The 23,198-nt window shown below is 39.3% G+C and overlaps 1 protein-coding gene across 3 annotated transcripts in view; it reads right to left on the bottom strand.

Moving 5' to 3' along the window:
- phkb (phosphorylase kinase, beta) overlaps positions 1-23,198 on the bottom strand; it is a 102,221-nt gene that overhangs the window by 31,751 nt on the left and 47,272 nt on the right. For all 3 annotated transcript variants that reach the window (XM_012919915.3, XM_076889609.1, XM_076889638.1), the window contains 4 exons: positions 20,837-20,894; positions 20,117-20,194; positions 16,950-17,108; positions 16,518-16,612 (listed from right to left, as the gene is read on the bottom strand). In XM_012919915.3, coding sequence (XP_012775369.1) covers positions 16,518-16,612; positions 16,950-17,108; positions 20,117-20,194; positions 20,837-20,894 — 390 coding nt within the window. The remainder of the gene's footprint in view (positions 1-16,517; positions 16,613-16,949; positions 17,109-20,116; positions 20,195-20,836; positions 20,895-23,198) is intronic.

A 23,198-nucleotide genomic window follows, 5' to 3' on the forward strand; every position in this document is an offset into this window, starting at 1 on the left:
GTGTCCGGCAGCCTCGCCTCTGTCAGTGCGCCCCAGGGTGGCTGTGGCTACATTGTAGCTTGCCATCACCAGTGTGTGAATGTGTGTGTGAATGGGTGGATGACAGGTTGTGTAAAGCGCTTTGGGGTCCTTAGGGACTAGAAAAGCGCTATACAAATACAGGCCATTTACCATTTACCATTCCATCTTCCTCATATAGCTCCTCCATTTCTGCTGTTAGCCTTCCAATTCCCCATTCTTTCTTTTCCAACTCTTCCTTCCTTCTGATTCACTGTTGTGGCTCAAGAGTTGGCAGTTCGCCTTGTAATCAGAAGGTTGCCGGTTCGAGCCCCGGCTCTGACAGTCTCGGTAGTTGTGTCCTTGGGCAAGACACTTCACCAGTTGCCTACTGGTGGTGGTCAGAGGGCCCGGTGGCGCCAGTGTCCGGCAGCCTCGCCTCTGTCAGTGCGCCCCAGGGCAGCTACAATGTAGCTGCCATCATCAGTGTGTGAATGTGTGTGTGGATGGGTGGATGATTGTGTATAGTGTAAAGCGCTTTGGGGTCCTTAGGACCAAGCAAAGCGCTATACAAATACAGACCAATAACCATTTACCATTTCTTCTCTCCTTCATTATTGTAACTTTTTTTGTCGCTGCTTCTTTCTGTTCCTTGTTTTTTCTGCCACCTCTGTGGATTCTGACATTCTCACTACTGGTTTTCATTCCTCTCACTCTCTCAGTCTTGCTGTCACTCAGGTTGTCTCACAAGCCAGAAGTGAATCGGCTACAAACAAACAGCTTTTCACAAATCTCAGAGGTTTCTGTCAACACACTCCTGTCAGTAACACAATCAAAACTCAGCTACTTTCAAACACTGGAAATAACTTGAAGCAGTAGCAGATTTACTTGCACAGCTGCAAATCGGGTTGTCACAAAGCATCACTATTTCTGATTAATGTTGTGTGCTGAACTTCCACTCCTATTCTTCCCTTTAATTTCTCTTCCTACTTAGAGAAGCTGGCTGCCCAATTTCACCAAAAGAGTCAGTTTATTATGACAGGGCTACAGTTTAGTCGCTGGTTGGGCATATTTGAAACCAAAAGATATTAGTTGTGGTCAGGAGATGGACTGAAAAGAGAAAAAAAATGTTCTGGTGATGTAAACCTAGAATTTATAGCTGTTTTCATTTGCCTATAACATACAGTGACTTATGAGGATATTTATTGATTGACACGATGTTTTCCTCGAGCCTCAGTCTATATAAAATTTATATAAAACTTTAAGAGTAAAAAAAAAAAAAACACCTCTGCTGAACCAAATGATGTGACGCTATTTCAAGGTCAGATCCCTCCCAGTGTGTCGGCTGGCAAAGCGCAGCACGAGGGAGGCAGCCTCAAGCGAGCATCACATCACAAAGGAACAAAACATTCAAAGGCTTCCATAAAGTTAAAAAGCAAGCAATGGAATTTATCCACCACCCCAAAAAAAAGAAAGAAAAACTATCTGAATGGAATATAATCCCTTCTTTTCATGCCCCTACACAGACGAATGACTCCAGGCTCTGTATCGTCCTCGGGAAGTTGGTCTCTGTGCAGCTCTGAGATTCATATTTTGATGAGAGAATTTCAAAGTGTCAGGGGTTTTAGCAGAAATATGTGGGGCGGGGTGGGGGCATAAAAGTAATGCTAAGTCATTTTCAATCCAGCGTCTGGGAAAGAGAAATGTCTCCTGTGTACATTTTTAAAGTTGGATCATTTCAAAAGGTCATCTAGTGGTAATAACGATGAGACCATGACAAGAATGTGAGGTGAACACAAGAGAAGGAAGAGGAGTTGATGAGGCGAGAGTTTGATTTAGGGAAATGTTTTTTAGTCTGACAATGTGGCGGAAAAAGAAACCAGCAGGCCTGTAGAGAGAAAGACTGACAAAAAGAGAGAGGGAGGAAAACAGATGGAGTGAAGGAGGGTGGAGTCACCTCCACAGAGGAGAACCAAGTGAAGAATTCAATTGCATGCTGCTGGCCACTATAATTGCAAAGGCGCCCTGACTGAGAAAGCGATACATTGTTCCTCAGCTCAGAAATATTATCCTCCGCCGGAGGAATCCTTATGAGTGAAGGAAAAAAAATCTATTGATATTAAAGGTGAGCCGTGGTGTGAGCTACAGGAGCCTCTGCTTGTCATAGCAGCCCCGTTTGATATCATGCCTGAAGAGCCAGGGAGGCTGGGGAAGATAAGTGGCCTGATTACCACTGCCTGTACGTGTGCAGAGGAGCATAATGAAATGAGTGCCGCATTGAATAAAGAAATATACATGCAGCCACATATGAAGATCAAACTCCTGTCGGTGACACGTTGTCTCAGAGTTAAGCGCGCAATGTTTGTCTTTCTCCATTTCGTGTGAATGCAATTCTAGATAATGCCTTAACCTTCCATCCCCTTTGCAAGTCATTAAAAGAAAGCAAAAAACAAAACGTGAACACAAACTAGCAAATCCTGCCAGCATGCGTTATTCTAAATGAGTTCTAATGCACACACGCAGGCCGACAATGACCCTGGAAACACAAATATGTTCCCAGTCGCTGTGCCAGGCTCCACTCAGATGTCCACACAAAAGACAGACAACAGCGTACACGCATAATTACAAACTTTGGGAACAGATGGGCATTTTGGTTTCTAATGTGTGCTGTTTTTAATCGCTTCCACACACACACACACACACACACACACACACACACACACACACACACACAAGCTCTAAAATGCTTGACAAACAGAATACACTGCTGTGCCTGTCACCAGATGAGCAGAGCATAAATGCAAACAAGATAAATATAAACTAGATCCAATCATTTAGACATATGCGAGAGCCAAGGTGAAGTCAGAGGAATCTGCAATCATTAAAAATCTTAAAGCATGCACAGCTGTTCTTATGCATGCCAGCAAAGGTAAAGTGCCAAGGTCACTACGGGAGCTGCAGTCTGTGTTCTGTGTACCTTCAAATGCGTACACAGGATGCCGCTGTCACAGATGACAAACTGTAAACATCCAGTCACATTCCTAATATCATGTTATACTGGTACAACGTCTGTAGGCATTCATAAAGAATTAATGCTGCTTTTCAAAAATTATGATACCAGTGTCCTCTAGGGAATTGCTTTTAAAGGAAACCCACAGGTTAGGATAAAAGACAGTCTGATGATTTACTGAATATATTTCTACATTATAAAAGAAAAATGTGACAGTGATTTTAAGTAAAACTGAGCTTCTAAAGTTTAAACTTCTTCAGCAGGCGTGTTACTAATGAACTGTTTAGGTGACATTTCTTGGTCTCAAAGGATATTCAATACACTTTTAGGAGTTTATCTGGTAGTGGCAACAGATGCAATGTGGCTGTGTTTTAATTGCTTGCATCTCTTTATCTGTATTTATTAAACAGTGTACCTGTTCTCCTACTATAATCTTGTTTCCCTTTCATTTTCTCTCTACACTTCCTGGGAAAATGCTACTGTCAGGACCACAGCAGTCTCTAACTTCTAGTTTCTATTGCTGGGGAGCAAATAGGGAGCTCCCTGGGTGATCTGTCTCTCCTCCGCCCACATGAGAGGGAAGGCTTTCATCAGTGGGAATTTCCGTCCAAAAGATTACTATGTTTAATCAGTAATTTGTCTTCTTTCCCAACATATAATTACAGACCTCGTGCTGTTCTCTGGTGGCTGAGTCTTGCATGTATCAGTTATGTTAGTTCTGTTTGGTCGTTTCAGACTGACAGACAAGCCAAAAGATAGGGAAGACTTGGCGGTAGTATTTTTGTTCGCTCAGATAACTTCCTAAGCACGTTTTCTGTCTCCTGCCTGTACTTTTGTTCCTCTCTCCAGACGTACGCGTGTTAGCCAAAATACACTTGCCAAGCCGAGATAGCAAACTTTAGGGGGGAAAAAAGCCACTACTGAGCCACTTTTCTCACTCACACCTTGCATTTTAGCACACTGATACTATACATAAAATGAATGTTGTAGTCAACAGCCACATTGGAAAAATAACAAAACATGGTCTATGAATAACTCAGCAGGAACCTTTTGAATGTTCTTTTTCTTATAAATATTCTTACAATGGTGGATGTTCATATTAAAGATGGCAAAAGAGTATTTTATAAGGTAAAATAAGGTAAACGTATATGTAAGTGATTCCTATGAGCCAGACGTTCAGGCTTCAGATTACTCCTTTTTCTACCCGGATCACAGCTCTGACTATAAGCACAGAAGTACCACCCACCTGCTGTTCAACCCTTCTGTTTACAAAAGGCAGCGGATCAGATGTGCCAAATTAGGTCATTGGTTCTCAAACTGTGGGGCATCAGTCCACTGCAGGTGGGCAGTCTTTCATAAACTGCATGATTGGAAAGTAAGTGCCAGGGACCAGTTCCTATACTATCTGATAGACATAGTTTTCTTCAGGTGTAAAGTTTTCCAGAAGAAAACTATGAGTGACCTTAAGTTTTCTTGAAGTCATAGATGAGTGGATTGCATCAGCAACCAACAAAACACATTCTCACCAGACGGTGAGTGGCTGGTGCATTCAAATGTTTCATGCACAAATCAGTGCCTGAATTTGCTCATACTTTGTACTAAAGCATTTCACTACTAGTACTACAAATTTCATGGCACTAGTCTACAGATGCTGGAAAATCTGGATTTGTTTTTTCACTTGTATTTAGTTTCTTATCTTGGAATGACAGACTAGCTGCACCAGGTCACTGTGCTGTTCTCTTGTTTTTCTTATAGTCTCTCTGGTGGAAACATTTACCTTTCCTGGCTTTCTCTTTGGAGACAATTGTTTCAGTTTCTTCAGACTTGGATTTTGTCCTGGTTTCTCACCTGATTGTTAACATGCTTCTTTATATTTAGATAGCATGCAAATAGTGTAGAAGCTATACATTTTGTGCTAGTCTATTGAGTCAGAATGATTCTGACATATGCACAGTGGTAAGAACCAAATGGGCCAGTGGGCATGTTTCATAAATCTGATGGTAAATTAATATAATTTATGCAGGGTAAGAATGTTTCCATACACATATTAACAATTAGTATTTTTTTTTTAGTAATAAAAAAAATACTAAAAAAATTAGTATTTTTTTAGTGCACAAAGCATATGACATTTAAAGAAAAAAAATGCCAAAAGACTTATTTTAAATGAGAAAAGTTGTGCAAATTGTTTAATCTAAAAAAATGGGCATCTTTTGTTTGCTGTCAGAATTCTTTGGGTTTAAAGCAGAATTTGAGTACTGGGAAAAGTGCGTCTATTGTAAAGCCTGGGCTTGTACACTGTCAAGAATAACTATGAACAAACAGAGAATAGATGCCAAGATGCCTCTTCTGAGTACATGTTGCTGCAAACACAAATCCCACACTCACCTAACACTCTGAATGCAGCAGCAGCAGGAAGTGTTGATATACCTTGATATACAAGGGATGAGACAGTCTTTTGTTAAATTGAGGGCTTGGATGAACTGAGCACCACAGGTTCAAATATTTGATCTCTAGTTGGATTTTTTTCTTCTACTCCACCCAAGGTTGTTTAGCCTCCCAGTCTGCTTTTTCTTTGGTGTTATTAGCAACCTGTAACACGAAGACACTGTACAACAGAGTTGGCCAACAACACTGACAGTTAGACAAAGAAACGACAGGCCAAACCAATCAGACATTGCTAATGGGGCCCCTGGCACAGAGAACGGCTTGTAACCCAGAAGAAGAAGTAGAGGTGTGTCAAAGGAAGACAGATACACAGAGACACCCACATTGTGAGAATACATAAAAGCAGCGCACATATTGGCATGAGCATGAGGACGCATCCGAGTACGGGTGATGTGTCAAGTGTTAATGCATGCAAAGTGCATGAGTGTGTGTGAGTGATGTCCATTTCCCTGCAGGTTAAGGTCAGTAGCTATCCCTCCAGGGCTTTTACTGTCACAGACCACTGAGCTCGACATTTCCTGCCCACTACCAGGCCATTTGGCAAACAGCAGGGTTTAGCACACTTTCAATCTGTGTCTTTGTGTGTGTGAATGTTTCAGGGTGCGAGTGAGGCAAAAGATACAGAAGGAAGTGTTTGCATGTTGGCGTGAAAAATGTGTGATTCTGTTTGTGTGTAATAGTATGAAGTGAAGGATGCACATGTTGGAAAATATTGTGACTGGGTGTGTGTGGATGTGTGTACACTCTTGGGTCAGAAGGATTCTAACACCCATCTGTTTCATGCTGCTTAAGGTGTCACTTTGCTCCTCTGAAAGAGCCAATCTGTAGATTATTGAACAGTGTCCTACTACTGACCTCTGAATCCACTGAATCTAGAGGCACATACCTATTTCAATGATCTCATCAGGCGTCTGTGTTATAATCTTGCAGCACAGCTATTGAAATGAGTATTACAGCTCCACGAGTTGATGCCACTGCCACATATTGTAGCCTTTCTGTCTCAGCAAAGGGACTAATACACATCATGCTTTCAATAAAATGTGTGCTTGAAGGCAGGCATGCATTTAAACACAAAACAGCCACCTGATGCAAACTGACTGATACAAATAAGGCCATTTTCTCCTCTCCACCCTGTGCTGTGCTCCAATGGAAAATACACAGATTCATGAAGAAGTAATGAGAATGATACTTCAGTTATTCTTTTTGTATTAAATCTGTTATACTAAAAACAGCTGTTCTGAAATAATTCAGCCTGTAGCCAATTTCTTGCTCAAAAGAAAATTGTGTGCTTCATCTGGAATAAAAAGAACTGCATAGTGACTATGCAATGACAAATAGAGCCAGTTATTTTGTAAACTAGAGGCTCTTGGATTGACATGATCACTACAAAAGAGAATGTTTGCTCTGGTATCTTCTCATCCAAAGTGCAAATAAAAAAGTAAATGGAAGGAATTCCGTTTTACCTCATTAGCATGCAAATGTATGCAACAAGGCATGCAAAAATAATCAGTATTTAATCATCAACTCCATATGGTATATTGGTTATTTATGCCTCAACTATATATTGTTCTTGAGTCATTATAAAGAATTACATTACCCTATAACTTCATTATCCAGTTGGATTTTCCATAACAATATTTTTCTTTTGGATTCAACATATCTGGAGGTGCTTTGAACTTGTTAGCCTTGAAGTATTAAGGAGTTAGCAATTTCTTGAAAATATGGGTTTTCTTATTACTATGCAAATCTATGCAGACTGGCATTACAAAATTTAATGAAATCATCTACTCCATATGGCGCTCCTGTTGTGTTAGTATGATTTTTCTTTTTCTTTTTTACTACGTGTTCTTCTTGGCTATCATGTTGTGATACCAGAATGACTTTATAATGTCCCACAAACCATATACCAAAGTGGGGGGAAGGGAGGGGGGGTCATCTATTATTCCACTACTTTTATTTTTCATTATCTGCACAAAATCTATTCATAGAAATGCTACATGCACACTGTGTAGAAATAAAAATGAATTTAAACAGAGCTGTATTAAATATATTGTCTTAATATTTAAATGGCACTCATTTATTTATTTTGTATTTAAGATGGGTATAGATTCAGATTCCAGTATGGACTCGTTCACTATATTCGGTCACGTTTACAGATTATGTGATAGATATAGCCCTATCTATCATGCGTATACATTTAATGTAAGATCTAAGAGCAGGCATGTAAATAGTGTGTATATAACATCTAAACATCATCAATGGAAACAATATCTGACCAAAGTGATGCTAAAAAAAACAAAAAACAAATGTGGTTGCTTGTGTATTTCTTATTCATCTAAGAGTTGATTACCCAACTCCATCTCACTTTTGGATCCCATCGTTAATGCGTGCATTAATGCCCTATATTTTATGTTCCAACAGCTTTGTAAAGGAGGGCAAATTCTTATTAGCTTTATAAAATTATTACCAAAAAACTCCAGAAACGACACATTTCCAAAGGTTTTCATTTTGATATAAATCATTTTTTGCAACCTTGGAAAGATTTCAGTCAGCTGGTATTATAAACAAACCTGCCTAAAGTTTTATATCACAGAGGTTAGCTTGAATTTTGGGCCTCCACCAGATGCAGCATATATTGAGCTGAAAGCTGCTACACATTGCATCAAGCTACACTGTGGTTGTTAATTCTCAGCGGGACTTACGCTACAGAGAGAGCAACTTAAGTCTGTCTTGGTGTTGTGTTAATGAAGCTTTATGTTTGGACCCTGGAAGTTATTGATTTACATTTCCCAGATTTTCCAATTAGATTTAACAAGTTGGTTTTCAGCCAACTACCTTATTTCATTCTATATATTAAGCATGAAATCTTTTTGTTGCTTTTTACCTCCATACCTCTTTCAGACTCACTCCCTCGCCTCTCTCTGACCCCTCTAACCTTACCCATTCTCTACTTTTCTACCTCCTTTCGTTCTGCCTCTAAGGAGGCATGTTTGTTGCTGTAGTATCCAATTGGGGGCCCCTCTTGACCCACGCCTTATCTCTGATTGATGACTGACAGCCTCCACAGTGTGGACCACAAATGCAATTTTTCCATTAACCTCATTCTCACATAGGGCCAAGCGTGTGTGTGTGTGTGAGTTTGTTTGTGTGTGTGTGTGTGTGTTTGTGTGTGTGTGTCAAAAAGTGAATGGATCTATATGCAAAAGAGAAGCCTAACAAAAGCTAAAGGATCCCTGAGTTTTATAACAGAGCTGCTATTTTTGATGGCTACATGCTCTTTTTGCATGTGCTTAAGAAATGTATGTAATTTGCGTGTTTAGTTGAACACACTGCAAATTGAACAAAATTCAAAGCGACAGATGAAACGAGTGATACAGACAGAGTAAGAATAAAAAAGACTAAGAGAATGCCACAGTGGTAAGGATGCCTGAGTAGCTGAGCACATTAGGGACACAACATTAATAGCAAGTGTGTGACACAAGCAACATAAGCAGCTAATTCACTTTCACAGCCATTCATGACTTCTTGGATCCCCAAATTGCTATGCCTGCTGCGTATTATTGCACGTTTGTCAGAGGGATGTCACCCCACGCTCCCCAGGGTGTGCTTGATCTGACTCACCCCCACAGCCCTGGGAGCGCCTTTTCTCTCATGCAAAAAATCAGCACACAGTCGACCGATGAACTTTTGTAAGCTGCTACATATCAAGGGAAGCTGTGCTTATCCACTGACTCCAGCTAAGAAAATAATCTTGGTAATTTATTTGCAACTATTATTAGCGCACCAAGAGGCCAGCAGCACTGTAATAATGCGCTTTTGCTGATTTCTCTCCTCTTGCCACATGGCTTACATACATATTTAAGCTGTGTAGTTTGATTTTACAGCTTCATACGCTATTTAACAGGCTTCTAGTTTACTACAATAGTAAAAGGTTCCTGCACATCAACAATGCATTAAAGCTGCATATAGGAATATCCCGATCACCAACTAAAATCAAAGCTCCACCATCCAAAAGCTTATTGTTTGGAGTGAAATCCACGTTCCACTTCCTGCTCAGGTGCACACATAATGCAGATTTAATGCATCATTCTTTACCTATGCATAATACAGGAATCTATGATATAATATTTCTTAGATTCAGGTTGATGATAAAAAAAAAACAGATGCTTTGTAGTGCCCACTATTGAAGCAAGATGCATGAATATAAGTGCAAGTGGCATGTAAGCGCCAACACATCCAAGTTCCTCCAGGGTAGTGGATTCAAGCCAGGGTTTCTGTAGGAACTGGATTAAAAAGCTGTGACAATAAACCTCATAAAGAAAATAAGTATGTTCATTTGTATTCAGGGGAAACTGTTAAAATTACATTACAACTATATCTCCCTCTGCACTTAATTCAAAGGAGCTAAATGTAGCTTCTAACATCCTGCTGTTTAGAATAGCTTCTAAATTGAGTCTCTCAAAATTGACTATTCCTGATATTTTGGTGGAAATGACTCAAAAGATGCATTAATTCCTCATGCAGGTATTTTTATATGATTTTGTACGAGGGAGTGCAACCCAGTTCTTTTGCAAATAATTTTCTTTTCTAAACCTTTACTGAATGTCAGAGCTGATGTCAAAAAGCCCTGCGGTAACTCATATCATAAGCTTATATGTGGAACCAACAGCACAACATTGCAGGCTATTCATGGGTGCAGCATCTCATTCTCCCCAGTGAAATGAATTGATGCAGGGACTTTAAGTGTTAGCGTAACATTTGCAGGAAAGGCACGATGAATAATACACACGTACGCCAACACGCAATCCTGTAAATAACTGCACCCACAGAAAAACACACACATTTCATATAGAGACTGAGATGTCATGCAAAGACATATGTAGAGGCTGTATGTATGTATATGTGTATGTATGTATGCATAGAACAGGTATTCTGTTTTTGGACACATTATGAGAACCGAATTATATACACACAGAAGAGAAAATAGGAGTGCACAAATCAGGCCTTAACTGCATGTGAAAGCTCAGCATGCCCATGTGTCTTTTCTGCCTGCAGACCAAACACAAGACGCTGGTGATGCAGAAGCAACTGGACAGCTGATACATGTATACACACACACAACTCTCTGTCTCACTCACACACACACACACACACACACACACACACACACACACACACACAGTATACACTACATTTCTTATTCTTTCTTTTCCTCTCCCCTCACTCATATTTTTTTCCTCTTCCCATCTTGGGCCTCTTTACTGACACAACATGATACTTAAGCTTCATACTGAGGAAACAAAGGTGTGAGTGAGAGAAAGCTGGTAAGTTGGCGGAAAAAAAGAAAAAAGAGATTTTTTAAAAAGGGGGGGGGGGGGGGGGGGGGGGGGGCAAAACGAACACAAGATTATGATCCAGCAAGACTTATTACAAAGCAATAAGAAAGAAAAAGTAAAGATGAGAGGCAGTGGAGGATGAATGGTAATAGAGGATGAAGTCTACAAATTCTGTGGCCATTTGACCCCAAGAAACGCTAAGCTTAGCACCAGCTGCATGAATAAACAACCCTGGCATTCCTGTCTTACAGGAAAATAAAATCCTCTTCACATAAGCTTTCAGGTGGTACTGCTTGAAAAGATTTCTCATATTTACTGATATGCAGACAGAAGAGCAAAACACCTGCTTCACCTGCAACACCCCTGTTTGAAATGCTGTCTCCTTTCAAATCTTTATCACAGCTTTGTAAATGGCATTCACAGTGCAAGTACACCTAAAATGTTCAGTGTGTAGCTGCAAAAGTAACCAACTATTTTCTACCAGGCTTGTCACATTAGCTTAAATCTGTGACTTTTTTTTTTATCTAAAAATTCTGCGAATTTCTAAGTCTGAAAACATTTGCCCAAATGTTATGTTCTCAACAAAAGGGTGGGGAGGAGGGAGGGAGGAATACTTATCATAAAGTATCTGACTAAAGAAAAAGTCAAACAAAGCAGATTCACAAATAAAACAGTATTTTAATTAGGGCTGCCACAAACGATTATTTTGATAGTCGACTAGTCACCGATTATTTATGCGATTAGTCGACTAATCAGATCATCATCCACTGGACATAAAACTACAGCTTATTGCACCAGCAGCATCTGCTCTTATATAACTATCATTAGCTTACAGCTTTAAGCTTTTAAGGTGCTAACTAAAAATAAAGACAAGATGATAGTTTATTAAATTTTAATGAAATTTGCAGATTGTTTCGGTGAAGTTTAATAAACTCCTTGCTATCTAAAATATAACAGGACAACGGAGTATATTCTCCAGCATCTCACACTTCTGATAATCAGCTGTCTGCTTGACGTTTATTCAGCTGTGTAAAAACTATAACTTTAATCTCAGACAAACCGATTTACTCAGGAACAAATAAAATACAAAAAAAAAAAAAAAAAGCCAAACAACAACATTTTTAATTTATCTAAGTGACTCATATATTTAACCTGAGTAGCGAAAGACGGCGGTGGGTTTGAAAACAATTTGCCGGGAATCCGGTGTTCTCACCGCGCTAGTGACCTAGCCCCCGGCTAGCTATCGAGCTAGTGGGTAACAGACGTCTCCGAAAACGTCGGAGCGCTTTTGAAAATATGTGGTGTCCTGATAAACTGAGCCGATATTTGAGGTTTACACAGCTACATTCTCGCCTGAAAATATGTTAAACGTTTATTTTGTGACCCAGAAAGAATAATAAGAGTAATATTAAAACTAACTAGCTGCCGCCATTGTTGGAAACTAAGCTGGGCCGCGCTATGAATTCTGGGACACAGCTGCTTCTTCTTCTTCTTCTTCTTCTTCTTCGGGGTTTAACGGCAGCTGGCATCCTTGTACATGCAGTGCTGCCATCTTCTGTTTCAGTCCGTTATTACACTCTTAAATCCTGCTACTTATTCCTGCGTCTTTTGGGATCTTACAAAGCTTCAAACGACGCGTCGACTATTAAATCAGTCGTCGACGATTTTGATAGTCGACGTAATCGTGACTAGTCGACAAATCGTGGCAGCCCTAATTTTAATAAATGGGAAATAGCTAGGCTATGCCAATCAAAGGCCTAAAACAAAAGCACAAAAAGGAAAAACATCTTGAAATGAAAAATTCTAAAAAGAAAAATACAAAAACGCTTCTTGCTTACAAGAGGACAAAGCCACTCACTGGTAGCTCAACACTGGCCCACACTTTGAGCTGGCAAACTTCTCACACCAGTTTTAAGCCAGTGCTGATTACTAAGTGGAAATTGGCTCCACAGGAAACAAGGGCTGGCACACGACTTAGAGAGAGTGCTGGATAACCCACACAGCCTGCTTGGGCTGTAACAGTGATTATATGTCAGTCATGCTTCCTTTCATAACCCCCAATGGGCCAAGTATAAACATTAATATCATTATTTCACGTTTTAAGCAAAATTAGTTTTAATATTCATCACAAGCCAGCCTTCAAGAGTCCATTATATCTGTCTTTGAAATGTATATATCACAACTTATGGCTACTTTAGACCAGATAAGACGAGGTATTTTTGATGATAACGACAGCAAAACCATAAAAAATATCAGATGAAAAACATTAATGTCCAAGGAGTGATGAAGTACTCTGTGTACCTAGTTGTGTGTTAAATAGCTGCTGTTAGGCAGGCACTCAGTAAACTTTTCGGAAATGTCCATATTCCACCACTTCCATCAGTTGGATCCAGGTCGACGCGAGCACACACAGGGAAATGGAAACTATGACACTTGGAGACTATACCCATGCTATAGCCTTTTTAAAAGCTAATTCTTCTTGAAAATTTACATGATCTAAAGAAAGAGTTCCTATTTGACCTTCAGATACAGATGTACAGACAGCAATCATCATTTTATGACGATTGCTGTATGATGACACTGCAATATTGTCTATTATTATATTACCTTTTATAAATTCCTATGTGACTACTCACAGGTGAGGTCATGTATTTCTCACCTATGGAAGCAGTTCTATGATGAAAATTAGCACATTGAATTAAACGGTTACGTTAAGGTAGGAAGCTGTCAGCTATTGAATGACCTTACTGTGCAAAACTCGAACCTCTCTTTCAACCATAAAAGGATTTAATGAGTGTGTCATCATTGTCACAAAACACCAGAATTTCCTTCAGGTTTCTCAGAACTAAAGTTGAAGTAAGACCATTCACACATTTATTTGGACTGCGTGAGACTGAAAACATCAAACTCAATACGATAGGCTTTTGTTGATGGGTTTCACACAGAGCCGTGCCTGCTACCATCAGAGGCCAGGTTCACAGCAAGCTTTCACACTGCCTACAAATCAACTTTCAAGAGTATTATTGTTAGAACATTTCTGAGCATTACTCCTACTCCTAACAGGAGTCTAGCACACAAGGCACACTTCTTTAAACACTGAATTCATAAAAGCAGTGCTGCCAGCTAAACATACTCATACTGATTTCCTTTTGAGAACGATCCCTCTGCATCCAAGATGCTGATATGTAGATATCCTATTAACAAATACAAACACACATATTTAAAATCCTCTGTTTGATCCCAGCTAAAAATCAACGGTTGTTCCAAAATGCAAAGATCATAGAGAGCTTAGTAAGTAATCTGCTTTCAGTCGTTCAGCAACGCTCAAGACTTAGATCAATGACTCCGAGTAGCTATGCTGTTGCTTGAAGGTGTGTTTGAAAAGAGTGAAAATAACATACATTTTATACACCTGTGTTGTCACCCACAGTACTTGAATGCCCTGTGCTGGAACTAATGCCTGAATTCCATTGGGAGAACGCCTTTGGGCTCCTGATATAATAGCTGGTGAAACTGATTCGACTTGATCCTAATTGCTAAAGCCAATGCTTGCTATCATACCACTGCCTAATTTTTTGGATACCTGCTAAAAGCAGTACCTGAGTTTGGGTTGTGGGTTCAGGGCTGAGAAGCCCAGACTTCCCACCTCTTTAACCTGATGAAGTCAACAGAACGACACAACGACACAGCATAAAGCATCAGGTCAGTTTTCATAATAAAAGAACACATGTAGACCAAACCCTTATCTTCTGAACTGCACTCAGTTGCTAGCTGACAAGACAAGTTGTAAACAAAAACTGTAACGGAGTATAATGGGCGTGGGAGCTTCCTTCTTTAACAATTATTCAGAATTAAGAGAGATGAGTTACGTCTTCACAGAGCTTGCAAATGTCCAAAACTTTCAGTAAGTGTGGCCCTCCTTGAGTTGAAGAATGTTTGTGAGCCTCACAAAGTTAAAAATATACGTGTTCGTCTCAGAACCAAATATTTCTCTCTAAAATTTTCTCACTTCACAAATGATTTTCTGCTGATTTTTTCTGACATGATCTTTTCCATTTCTGGCTCGCTGTTTGTTTCTCTCTGTCTGTTCTGTCTGCTGATCTTTTTCCAGGCAACCTATTTGATCCCGTCTAGTGTTCATCATACCTCTGAGGATATGTCCTCTCTTGTGTGCCTTGTTCTAGTACTGTCTTATAGACCTAGCTTCAAAAACACAATTCATCATACAGCAACAGAATAGGATGCTGTACAACAAAGAAAATGAAAATCATTCCAGTGTGTATGTATCTCTACCCTTCATCTGTGTGATCCACAGAGCTGCCGGCCATCTCAGATACAGAATTAAACCTCAGACATGATTGCTATTCAGGGAGGTAGTTTGTGGAGAAAATTGACTGGGTTTAATCCTCGTCTGCAAGCCTGGCCTTTGGCAAGGTAAAATAAGATGAGAGTTTCTGCTTGTTTAGATGTTGATGGATGAATAGTAATTAAAACCTTACCACACATGAATAACAAACAGTGGTAAGCAGGACTGAGTAGTGTGAATGGTTTAAGGTAGGATGCGGGAATTGCCTTGCGGGAGTAAGGGTGGGTGTATAGTTGGCATTGAGAGGTTACTGTACATCTTTGAGGCTGACACATGCAACTGCACAATAGGTGAGGTCATAGCTTATGTAATCCTCCTGAAATATGAAACTTAACATCAGCAAGTGAAGATCTGTAGAACTCTGATAAGTTATGGTTCTCCCACAATTTCCTGGTTATTTCTAAGATCGCTGATACTGAAACAGTGTGGCTCAGTTTAGATATCTCATTTTCAGTAACACATGTGACTAGGCAAACTCCAGAGCACGAACAGTATATCTGCATTTTGAAACCATGTCAAAAAAAAAGACTCTAAACACTGTGCGGTGAAGAACTGTGTTTCTAGCTAGTCTGAGTTACACTCAATAGTTTTGTTCAGTATCATCAATTGTCATTGTTTTGGAAAAAATATATATAAATCCAGCCAGATTTGAAAAGTGAATACGTGGGCATGGAACAAGAGTGGCTTTAGTGAGGACCTCGCCTTTTTAAATACCACCTCCACCCACCTACCACCTTTTTGTTTATGTACCTCTGATGCAGGTGTTTGTTGATCTAAAATGCCAGGAATAACCCTGGAGCAGCTTATATAAAGAATCCAGATATAAGCCTGATAAGAATCATAAAATCGAAATATCTGTTTTAAATTTGAATAAATGTAGACTTTTAAACAAGAGGAGAAGCTGCTAGCAGAGAACACCATCACCACTGGAGACATTCTTATTATTATATATAGTGTATTCCAATCAGCAATCAGCTTTTGATTTTTCATTACAACTGCTAACATTTCCACTCCTTTTACTCCCCTCCCAGTTGATAGAAATTACAAATATAGAAGTCCTTTTCTTTCTTTCTTTTTTTTAATGCAGAGTGAGCAATCCACTTGCTGCCCACTTTCTGCATCTACAGCAAAATTCCACTTACAGCTACTTGACATCTAGAATAAACTAACAATTAGGATTGTCATCATGTGTAAGATGCAATTACTTCATAGGCTAAAAGCTCTTAAATGCTTTGATTTCAGCCATATTTACAGGGGGGTAGTATAAGTTTACAACACTTCAGCACTTGAATCCGATGTTGTACTGATAATAAACGCCTGTAGATGACAGATGATCGTCAGATAGAGTTACATCAGAGCTTACCTGGTTGGAGTACCGCATACTGACATTGCGCTGGTCCTGTCGTGGCACATAGCGATGAATTGGATCAATATCTTTGGGACTGATCAGCTCATCCACTGAAAAGTGAATGTACACAAACATACCACAAAAGGTAGATATGAATACCATTAAAATGTAGGGAATACTGTGGGATACTGACGCACGACTATTGACAAGTAACTAAGTGTAAACGCATAAAGACTTAATGAAAACAAACCCCACATAAACACTTGGTCCTTGGATTATTGTGAGACACGTATTAAGCTACAGTTACAAAAAATAATTCATAATGAAAAACTATTGAAAACATATTAGTTTTAAGTTAATCGTGAACTTGCAGATTAATGTCAGAGTACAGTGAATGAATGCATCAATTCAAGTCGACATACTAAGCACACAGACGCACAGACATACCCAGTAGCTTGGCAATGTTGTACAGGGCCTGACCCCACAGGAAGACTTTCCCATCACGGCCAGAGTTGCTAGGGAAACGCTTCTGGCTCCCATGCTTGTTCTGCTCCGCCTCCACAAAGTCAGCCGGTACATAGTAGTACTTGGGGATTATAGCGTGGCCTGGCACGAGAAACGAGAAGTGTAAGCTCTATGTGCATAAGACTAAGCAAAAATAATCTTTACTTCTTACATAGTACAAAAACTATGTACTTCAGTAACTTTGCACTGGTGGCACACAGGGATAATAGCAACAAATCATACAGCAGTACAGATGCTGAGTTTAACCTTTGAACCACTGCTGTACTTAAGATCACCTTTACATCTTAGCATGTTTAAACACATGACTCTTATGCAGTTTCTACTGAAGCCTTTGTGTGTACCTGGACTTTAATAAAAAAAAAACCTGGTATTTGAATTTAGATGGACTAGAAACAATTTGGGGTTCATTATCTTCCCTGTGGACACTTTGCAGACTGGAGGAGCCTGGATTTAAACTACCAACCTTCCAACTGGTGGACAACCAGTAACTCCTGAGGCACAGCTGCGATATAGGCAAATAACTTTAAAGCGTATTTTTCAATTTGTTCCCAAACTAAGTTTTATTTTATTTTGTTATTATTAAAAAACAAATAAATAAATAAAATCAGATAATTATAAATGGCTACGTGAGACACCCCTGTACTTTTAGCTTAATTCAAAAACTTGGCTAATGCTACTAAAAATTCTCTTTAGCAGTATGGGGCTTACCATGTTAACCATCTAAGTTTAGCACTTTAGCAGGATATTTCACACATAGTGGTTGTAACTGGACCTACAGATAAGAACACTAAATCTTTTTGTGCCCACTCTTAGGCTACGTTCACACTGCAGGCGAAAGCGCATCAAATCCGATTTTTTTGACCCTATGCGACCCATATCCGATCATGCTATGACAGTGTGAACGGCGCAAATCCGATATTTTCAAATCCGATCTGGGTCACTTTCGTATGTGGTACTGAATCCGATACATATCCGATGTTTTAGAAAGCGACTGCTGTTTGAACGGTCAAGTCGCATTAAATCCGCCTTTTACGTCACCGACACAAGACTGAAGCCAATTATCAGCGCCCGAGAAGACATCGCGAACGCTTCCTAGCCATCCAGTGTAGATGTCAGTGAAACTGTTGGGAAGACAACGTAAACATTTCATTTGTACTGTATAATCTGCAGATTCTGACAGAAATCTGCAGCTATCCTTTGAAGCACCGCTCCTCTCTTAAACGGCAATAAGGATCATTATTAGGTTATTTACATTATTATGTAAATAACAAAATAACTTAAAGCAAAAATTGGGAAACGTAAAGTCCGAAGTCTTTATATTAACGGCCATCAGTCAAACAATACTGTTGCTCTGGGTCTAAACAGAGCGCGTTGTGTGTGACATCTTCTTTTGCGCATGCGGGCCGCTTTGAGCGTTCACACTAGAGCGCGTTTGCTGTCGCATTTTATTTGTAGTGTGAACGAGGAGACAAAAAAATCGGATTTGATCAAAAAATCGGAATTGAGCATTAAGACCTGCAGTGTGAACGTAGCCTAAGGCTACGTTCACACTGCAGGTGAAAGCGCATCAAATCCGACTTTTCTGACCCTATGCGGCCCATATCCGATCATGGTATGACAGTGTGAACGGCACAAATCCGATATTTTCAAATCCAACCTGGGTCACTCTAGTATGTGGTCCTGAATCCGATACATATCTGATGTTTTAGAAAGCGACTGCTGTTTGAATGGTCATGTCGCATTAAATCCGTCTTTTACGTCACTGACACAAGACAGACGCCAATTATCAGCGCCGGAGAAGACATCGTGAATGCTTCCTGGTCATCCAATGTAGATGTTAGTGAAACTGTTGGGAAGACAGCGTTGGAGAAACGTGAACATTTTATTTGTACTGTATAATCTGCAGATTCTGACAGAAATCTGCAACTATCCTTTGAAGCACTGCTCCTCTCTAAAACAGCAATAAGGATCATTATTAGGCCATATCTAAATAACAAAATAACCTTATAACTTTAAGCAAAATTGGGAAACGTAAAGTCCGAAACAAGTCTTTATATTAACGGCCATCAGTCAAACAATACTGTCTGGTCTGGGTCTAAACAGAGCGCGTTGTGTGTGACGTCTTCTTTTGCGCATGCGGGCCGCTTTGAGGGTTCACACTAGAGCACGTTTGCTGTCACATTTTATTTGTAGTGTGAACAATCAGACAAAAAAAAAATCAGATTTGATCAAAAAAATCAGAATTGAGCATTAAGACCTGCAGTGTATAATATAAATACTAATACTAAATAAATAATATAAATGCTTACTTCAAGGCTAGCACAACTGTAGTTGAGGACCCCACCACCGTCCTCACTCACTCATCACAATATATTAGCATGTCTTCAATAGCTGAACCCTGCATGTGCTTTATGTATTATCAAAACAATAGGAGCCCCTGACTCCTGGGAGGTCAGGCAAACCAGCAAAAGAAGATACAATAGCAGCTTCTGACAGTACAAAATCCATTGGTGGATTTACACTTTTAATAAGTATTTAACAGTAAAACAGAAAACACTCCCTTTGTGTTCTCCTCTAAAACCCAGCCAATTAACTTCAGGAGTTTTGTTAATTTATACAGAACCAGTACAAAGAGCTCTGCAGAGACATTCAGGGTAACTTAAGTCAGCTCTGTTTCACATCATTATCCTTTCTGCACTCCAATTATTTCAATTTCTTTTATGAATAGATGAATAGAAACACCCAGCTCTTGACATCCTCATCATTTAACTGTGTCCTCTCACATCAATGTGTACCGGTGAATGCATGAGCCAGGCTCTTTAGCTCACAGGGAAGGTTGAGTTCACTTGGATGCATCACTCTTGTGAACCTTGGTATGTGGTGTATGAATATGTAAAACTGATTTAATAAGAGAAAGTTTGTCGCTGCCGGAAGGGGAGAGAACAGAATCAAAAGTATTAAAAAGAACTATATTGACAGGCCAGATGAGATAATATCATATATGTTTGTGTTCAGGAGTTCACGGTTTTCCTCATTCAGCGGTCACTGCATGTGTGTGGGTGCATGTTGGCTTTTATGTGGTTACTCACCGTCATACGACTGAAAGATGATGGGTTCAAGGAGTTCCTGGTATTCTTTGACCTGGGCCTTATTTCCTCTGAAGACCCCTACAACACACACACACACACACACACACACACACACACACACACACACACACACACACACACACTATAAAACATTGAAAATGCTTTTTCACATCTAACTGTTAACTGCATCAGTCAGGCAAAGTTACCCTAATAAAATAGTTTTACAATACTGAAAAATGGTGAGGCACTGTCAATAAAAATCTTCCTAGGTATACAAGATTTTTTAAGAGCATTTCATTGTAGAGGCTTGTTGGTTATTGATGTATCCGTCTGGATCAGTTTAACTGCCTTTTTTCTTTTGAGCAGAGCCAATAAAGATGAATAGCTTCATATAGAGCAACAGGCCCTGCAGGTTGTCTGTTAGTCTTAAGAAAAACCTGTGGCATATAGAGAGGCAAAGGGGCTATTAGATTTTTTTTTTTTTTTTTTTTAAAAAAGGAAGAAAGAAATGCTTAGGAAAAACTAGAGTCTTTCATTTATTTCTGACCATTTACTTTGGGTCACTAACAAATTTAAAAAAAAGAAAAAAAGTGTGTATCCATGTCCTCTAAAACCAGAGAAAAATGTAATTTCCTGTAAAACGCTATAAGTCTGTCTTATACCATGGCAATGACCCACTTGAGGCACCATAACAGCAGCAATGGATAGAACAAGGCTTACCGTCAATCATCATGTAGATGAAAAATATGGGAAACTCGCACTCGATCCCATCAAAAAGCTGGAGAAAGACAGAGAGAGGAAGAGAGGGGAGGAATTATTGCTTTTTTCATTTCACAAAGAGAAGAGAGGCGCAGGAGCTTTAAAGCTGAATTTGAGCAGCACTGAGTATGGAACAGTATGGCACAGAGAAAAAATATAAAGGATGTGACATTCTGAATGAAACCTGTCAGTATAGAGAGAAATATTACTGATCCTTTACAAGGTCTTTTTTTTTCTAATTCAAAAACTTGGCTGTTTGTTTTGAGGAGGACATCTAGAGGTGTGAAAGTTTAGTATGTTTACAATAGACAGACACATAGATGGAAAAACACAGAGAAAGTCGGAGTTTAGTTTTACTGAGGACTCAGTGTCACTTCTCTATCACTGAATAATCAAAATCTTGGCTTTCAGTCTTTTACAACCTAACATGAAATAAGGTATTATTTGTAACCTAGCAACAACAAACACTTAAGAGCAGCGCTCAGAAAATGACACTGTGGCAAAAAACACTGCCATGTTGCCTGTGAACTCAGACCTTCAATATCAAAGATTTGTCAGATTTCACTCAGTATAACAAAGACAAGAGAATTACAATGTATGTTTAACAATATAAATACCTACTCGCTGTGTGCTTAAGTTAAAAAAAAAAGACATTGTTTGCTTAGGCTGCTGCCCCCGCGACCCGGCCTCGGATAAAGCGGATGAGGATGGATGGATGTTGCCTTTTAGTTCTGGTCGAGTTCTTCTTGACATTTTAGAATGTGAGGTTCACAGTAGTTTTATATAACCTAAAGTTGAAAGTATAAAGTCCAAACAAAAATCCAATCAATAAACTATACCATGTGTTACAAATGGGACTGCAAGCTATCATACATATTTAGTCAGGCCACAAATAAGCTTCAATATACCCTTTAAGGTTTTTATTCAAGTTTCTGAAAGCTTGTTAGAGGCATGTTCTTCCAAAACATTTTTGTTTTTGGATGTTTTAATGATGGTGGTGGAGACTGATCTGGTGACTGTGAAGGCCATAACGCGTGATACTCAAATTCATTGTAGTTCAATGACCACTCCCATCATGACAGAACCGCTCCATCACAGAAGAAAGGTGATTTTGCGGTGACCCTTCCCTCTAAAAGGTCAAGTGAAGCCAAAATGCATCAGCACAATGTCACCATAGCATAACTGAGCCACCTGATCCCACCACAATAGTTGACCGAGTGTTAAGGGTTTTGCCTCTAATCCTATAATTTCTTTTAATTCAAACTATTTATAAATATGGGAGCTTTGGCTCACATTAAATACATGTATTTCATAGTAGATAGTTCTGCTTGTGTATTCATACTAAATCACAAATCAGAATCCTTTGACTGATTCACTTTCTCACGCCAGACATGCAGCAGATTGCTTGGTTGTGGTCCAGCTGTTTAGTGTGCAACAAAGTTTGACTGACAGCTCTCATGTTGCCTGGAACAGACCAACCCAAGTCATTTCAGTAAGATGTTCGGCTTCCTTTAGCCTCCAAAACAACTTCAAAACCCTCGGCACACATTTGTCTAATTTAAGATGAACATAATTTTTTCTAAAAGATTAACTCAGTTGCTGTTTTGACAAATCCACTGCAAAATGTAACCCATGCCTCTTCCCACAAGTAAGAACTAGTGACTTTGTAGGCCATGGCATATGATTTCTATCATTTTTTATACTTGTCAAACCATTCAGTGTTTTTCCCTCCTTGCTTCCTCTTATTTGGCCAATTTATTCAGTTTTTTATTTTATTTATTTAATTAAACCTGTCAGCTCATAAACACATTGCTGTCAAATGAATGTGAATAAATCAAAAGCACCAAGTGGCAGCAGCTAGACAAAAGTTCCCTAAATAAACACTTGAATTCACACCATCACTTCCTGGATTTTTCTCTGAATCTTGCACACTTCATCTACTGTATTTGCACTGTATCTTACACAAGCACCCATGCACAAACAAACGAACAAAAATCTTAAGCCATTCAATTACAAGTCACATTTACAATAGACAATAAAGCTAAGCAGACAATTATTCACTTTAGCAATTCAGTGCTTAATTAAAGAGGATCAACTCAAAACACTGTCCCTACACAATAACCCACCTTTAGTTACCGAATTTGGAAAAACACTAAAAATAATAAAAGGTCAGTTTGTAAAAAGATCAAATAGTCTGCAGAATTTTATTAGCCTCTTAAAAAAAATCCATCGATACAAAATGCATGTGTGCATATGTCCGTGTGTGTCTGCATTTTAGTCCCTCTATCTATAAAAGTAATTAGTTCTGACTATCTTTGTACCT

This window comes from Maylandia zebra, linkage group LG1 (genome assembly GCF_041146795.1).
Source record: "Maylandia zebra isolate NMK-2024a linkage group LG1, Mzebra_GT3a, whole genome shotgun sequence".
Classification (NCBI taxonomy): Eukaryota; Metazoa; Chordata; class Actinopteri; order Cichliformes; family Cichlidae; genus Maylandia; species Maylandia zebra.